General features: G+C 39.9%; 1 protein-coding gene across 7 annotated transcripts in view; it reads left to right on the top strand.

Moving 5' to 3' along the window:
* The window catches only part of dachd (dachshund d), an 88,772-nt gene extending 82,714 nt beyond the window's left edge, over positions 1-6,058 (top strand). For all 7 annotated transcript variants that reach the window (XM_058622410.1, XM_058622414.1, XM_058622409.1 and 4 more), the window contains exons 10-11: positions 130-198; positions 4,367-6,058. In XM_058622410.1, coding sequence (XP_058478393.1) covers positions 130-198; positions 4,367-4,404 — 107 coding nt within the window. In that variant the 3' untranslated portion in view covers positions 4,405-6,058. The remainder of the gene's footprint in view (positions 1-129; positions 199-4,366) is intronic.

Here is a 6,058-nt window from a genome sequence, read left to right on the forward strand (position 1 = left end):
ACACACGCGAGGAAGAGCTATAGCTTGAAGGCTCAGCGCCTTGTTTTGAATGAACGATGCTGTGGAGCGGCCGTCGTGATAGGTGGATGTCAGGGATGTTTAACGGTGGTGATCCCTCTCTTCTCTCAGACTCCCTGACCCCTGAGATGGAGAGTGACCGCAGCAGTGGAAGAACAGATGCTGAAAGGACAATACAAGGTACAGGGGCTCAGATGAGACAATAAATCTCTCTCTCTCTTTCTCTGGCTCTCACTCTTGCTCTCTTTCTCTCTGCCCCCTCCTTCCTGTTCTCTCTCTTCTTGCTCACCATTACACACACACGCACATGCACACACACACACACACACACACACACACACACACACACACACACACACACACACGCACACTGCTTCAGTTTATGAACATTAGTGTTTCTGTGCCTGCTGTTCAGGCATACAGCTCACCATCTGGGCCACAGCACTGGGTCAAGATCATTGGTTTTCTGTAGGAATAATATTGTTCTTTTACTTGACTTTAAGTGGCCATGATTCCTTTAGGAAACAGATCTCTCTCGTTTTTCTTTTTTTTTTATTTAGAAAAAAATGTGCACAGTCTGTGCAAGTGAAACAGTAACAACATGTAAGCCGTAAGGATGCAGAGAAAGAGTAAAAGAAGTGGTTTGTTTACAGCCCAGGAAGCATTAATGAGTCATAAAACCACAAAAAGCAGTGGAATCCCCCCTTTGATAGTAATAAACGGTGCAAATCAATCCATTTTATGAATAAGCCTTGTACATTTTTAATGGTTTGTTTGTTTGTTAGCCTTGGGGGTGCAGTATGTGTTTGGGGAAGGGTGCGCTAGTGATAACCTCTGTAGACTGTCTGCTATCTGTGTTTACCCAGATACAAGACACCTTGCAGAGGTTGAATATCCTCATTATTGCTCGAACGTCTTCCTTTAATGCGCCTCAGCTGCGCCCGCTCAGAACCCACCTTATCAGCAGGAGAGGTCCCACTTTATCTGGGGAAAATGCTCCGTGTAATTTGCTGTGAAAAGTGGGGAAAATATTCATCTCTGTGTGCGTGAATAACTTTGTCCCCTTTTAGTTCTTTGATGTTTGATGAATCTACTCGTGTTATTATTATTATTATTATTATTATTACTACATACTACCGGTATTTTGTGAAAGGCCAATAAAGACAGAAAAGGTGCCAATTGAACCAACGACTCCTCCCTAATTAAATGTCATCCGGTCACTGCAGGGGACTGAAACAGTTTGATGTCCAAAAAAAAAAAAATCCATGTCATCATTTAAAAAGAAAGATAAATTCCAGATACAGCATAATTATAGCCCCCTCTTTAATGCCAAATGAGTATATTTAGCCGTTTTATATCGGAACATTTTACACTTAAATGAAGAGCCTCTTTGTAGTCTAATTGTATCAAATTAAACGTGTTAAAGCTTTACATCACGCCGCCTTTGTCCTGCTTAAACGTATCGTTTAGGTTGGCGTGAAGCAAAATTTGATTCGTTTTTCTTAAATCAATCGCTGCGTATAGGACAGATCATATTTGAGGTCTTTCCATCACCCTGATCATTGCCTCGAAGAGCAGAATGAAGGAGGAAACCCGAATAACGCACAGCACTTTGTGTTTTTGTTCAATTAGAGAAGCATTTGTCTGCCACCCATGTCTCCTCTGCTCTACTCTGCAAGCCTCGCTGTATAATTAACCTCAAATGGCAAAAAATGATGTTGATAAATTACACAAGCAGAAGGGGGGAAAAAAACAAGCCTATCACTCGCATGAAAGCCGAGAGAAATGTGTGGGTATATTCACAACTCCAAACTCAGGGAGGCGAATGGAGAGAGAGTGGGAAAAAAAAAATAATGAGGGCATAATTTTAGAGAACTAATTATTTCTATTTGTCTTTTGTCACACTTCTCTAATTCTGCGATATTAACACAGTCTGTGTTTATTAATTGCTTTTACAGTGTTTTGAATCAGGTCCAAGTGGGAACGTGGCTCTTTTCACAGGCAGGCGAGTAGAGCGACTGGGACTGTACCTCGCCAGTTACTGCCTGGCAACGGTGCACATGCGAATATCTTCCCCCAGTATCTTCTCTGCTTGCCTGCCGCTTCGCACTCGATGTGTTCGGCAAGTTTACACGACCCTGTGCACAGAGATAAAGTTCTTTGTTGCAAGATTAAACATCAAAACAGTTAAAGTGAAATTAAAATTAAATGAATGAATGTCACTGAAGCAAAAAAGACTGTAATTAATGGATCCCTTAATTGTCTTCATAAAATATTTGCATGGGCATAATTTGCATAATTTACATGTATTAATTAATCTTTCAAAGGAATTTTATGCTGAGAGAAGCCAAAAATTCCCTTTGTTTTATTTAGCATCTAATGAAATATTTATTCTCTTTAATGAACTTTTCATCTTGATTTGAATATGAAAATAGTAAAGTTTTAACATATTTTAATGAGACGGCCTTTCACAAAACACTGAATGAAGATGTCACGGGTTTCTCTTGTCCTGTCCACAAAGTAGACGCTTGACAATATTATCGCGCGCTGACGTGAAAATGGATTTGACGTGCGACTCGGTCATCAATCCTCCCTCCGCCGTCTTGTCCGTGATAAATGTATTGTCTTGCGAGTGAAATGCTGCGAAATCTAACATCCTCTCCGCGGCTTATTAAGTATCGCCATAATCAGACTGTGTTTGTTATCATTAACACCCCTTACAAAGTGGTCCAACTGTGAGGTGAGCGTGTGACGTGTCTGAGCACATGCGTGTCGCCAGTGGCGTATCCCCGGCCTCCGCCGTCACCGCGGCATCCGCGCTGTAATGACTTTTACACAGAACTCAGTAGTTGTTGCTTGAATAGAAGCAGCCGGAGTGCAATGCCTTTGAGACCGACGGCAGTGCTGGGTAATTAGTCTGTGTATTTGTACACCCCCCCTCCCCCCTTCTCCTCCACATATATATATATATATATGTACATACACACACACACACAAGCCTTTGTTGTTTCCACCATGCAGTACATAAAATACAGGCAAAAGGGGAAAAAGACACTACTTGTTAATATATTAATAAGTGATTTAGATGATGGAGTACTGGCAAAAAAAGAAGTTTAAATATTGGCTAGTAAAATAAGAATCTTTTATTGTCCTGTTGCTCCCCACCTCTGAAGAACAGAGACCCTAACCACGTTCTCTGATGTCATACACCGCTCGTGTCATGTCCGACAACGTTTAGCGCCGCTAAATGTCTCTGTGTGCGCGCTTCTCTTCAACAGTGAATTATTTAGGCGCACAGCCATGGAGAGGTGTTCTCCTTAAAGGCATTACTGTAGCATTCTCCGGCAGAGGAAATGTGAAGGTAATAAACGTCAAACATGCTCCTGAGCTGTGCCTAACAGATGCTTTTACCAGCTCAGCGGCGGTGCAGCGCTGCTCGCTCGGGCGAACACTCAGACGAGAGCGCTGCAAATGGACAAAGCTCGTTAGGTGTTAGGAGGTGTGTGGAGATAGCGCTGCGGAGGAATGTCTGCTGTTTTCAATAAACACTATTCCCATGCAGGAAATGTCACTCTGAGAGCACTTTACATCATGACTGCAGTAATATGTTCAAACAAGCGTATCAATAGAGATGTCTTAAACACTTGCAGTACGCTGATCGCTTACCTTATCATGGCATAGCTGCTTTTACAGAGTGTGTTCAGCGGGTGATAAAATGTATGTATGCATGTAATAGTGTAATAACATTTGTACGTCCTGACTGATGCACTGAAAATAAGCTTAAATACAGACGAGGGAGCAGTTTTCAATTTCACTATTAGGCAACACTTTAAATGACAGGACGGTAACAATGTGGTAAGAGTTTTGAAATAGGAAATAGGAAAGTAACACTATGACAATTACCCACTATGTCTTTTTTATATAAACACATAGAATTTCACATGAACGTATTGCACTGATTTCCAACCTAGTTGTGACTATGAAAATACCACATTGTCTCCTTATTGCCGCACTATTATCACTTTTATGATATTATTATTACTGAATGTAAGATGTTACCAAATATGAAGTCACATTTTATACATACTTTTTTGGTTCTAAATGTTGCAATTTAGAAAATGAAGCACAAGCAACTGCAGATGATTTTTAATCTTATCGCCACGGTTGCTAACTTTAGCTTATTCTTAAACGGTTTATGAAAACCATAGTAATGTTGCTGAAATTGAAAGCACGGGGGCAATATTTCCAAAGTGAAGTGGCGCCAACGTCACGTTCTGACTGCTATGTTTGTTTGTTTTGTCAGCTGTTGGCTAATCTTTGGCTCCTGTGTGTTTGTCCTCTGTTGCAGATGGAAGACTCTTCCTGAAAACCACCGTGATGTACTGATAAGGCCGCGAGGAGCCGGAGGAAATCAAAATTTCAGAGAGAAAAAAAAAATGAGAGAGAGAAAAAAAAAAGATGTAGAACGAGAGAAAGAAAAGAAAACCCATGAAGATTCTCAAGAGCCCTTATCCAGGCTGATTTAATTGTGGAAAGAAGTCAAGCTGCTTGTAGGAGTTCAGTGGAAATGCTGTGTTCACCCAAAGGCTGGAGGAGAGATTGTGTGTGAATGTAGAATAAGATCGTCACAGCGGCCAACGTGACGTAGTTTGATGAAGCACGTTTTGACATTAGCGCATTGGCCAACGTGAAGGATAAACGTATATATTGAGCACAGTAAAAACGTACCCGTGGTACACTGTTGGTAATAAACGCATAAATTCACAGCACTGAAGATTTTTTATACTGTATCTCAGCCAGCGAGAAAAGCTTCGAAAAAGAAATTCGAAATGAAGTTTTCTGTTTTTGTTTTGGTTCTTTTTGTATTTCAAATTGAATTTTGAGAAGCTAAAAATGACGCGTGGAGATGAAGCACGTGGAAAAAAAAAATGTGAATCCATCCACGCGTTCGTCAAAAGAGAAGACTGACGCTTTGATTTTAATGTTTTCTAAATTAGATGACAATACAATCAAGTTTCCTTTTTACCATTGTTGTACATACAAGATTGGATGATAATGATAGGAAAACTCCCTCTGTCGAACCCCAGTGGATTGATAAGGTATGTGTATATAACGTTAAGAGGTATTGTGTATGCAGTAGAGCTATTAGGCAAACAATACCACAATTTATATAAACCTACAGTTTTGTTTTGTTCTATTTCTGAGCCATCATTCTTTCCTATAGCTGCCATTTTTGGTGAGAAAGCATGCAGGCATGTAAATGTTTGTCCTGGAATTATGATATTTAATAAATCCTATATTGTGCTGAACAAATACTAGGGTTGACTCACCCAAGCCCAGTTGGTTTTGAAAACATAACTTCTCAAACATTTCACTTTCAAAAATGAAGAAATGACTCTTTTTTCTTTTTTTTTTTTGCTGTTGATAGTACTGTAATCTTTGTAACAGAGGTAATATTTCTTGGAATTTACTGTACATTTGTCATGAGACACACTCGAAAAATCGACACCTCTCCATACTTTAAAAAAAAGAAAAGACAAAAAAAAAAGGATGATCACGTGTCAGCTTAAGAAACAATCAGTCGTGACACGGTGTTTCCAGATCTCCACGCCGTTTAATTACAAGGCTCAATTCCCTGTTGAGCCTACACACACACACACACACACACACACAGACTTTTTTTAGAGTGTGTCACACGATATCCTGATGAGAAGAAAAACTTATAATAACTTCTAATTTTCTTGTTACTTTCCCTAAAGACTTTTGAATTTCAGTGCTGAAACACCTGTGTATATTCTCTAGACATGAGCTGATGTCAGTCGTTTAACTGCAAACCGGTTTAGACCTTATGTGTTACAATCAGGAGAGGAGGAAGACGAGGAGGAGGAGGAGGAGGTGGAGTGTCCCATGTTCACAATGTGTTTGTTCTTTTTGTTCTCTATGGAGTGTCTAGGTCTGTTGTCACTGATAACTTATATAGCTTCTCGAATCATCTCTTCATTGTATTTCAAATTCAAATAAAGTTAACATGTTGATGATA

This window comes from Solea solea, chromosome 2, assembly GCF_958295425.1.
Source record: "Solea solea chromosome 2, fSolSol10.1, whole genome shotgun sequence".
NCBI lineage: Eukaryota > Metazoa > Chordata > Actinopteri > Pleuronectiformes > Soleidae > Solea > Solea solea.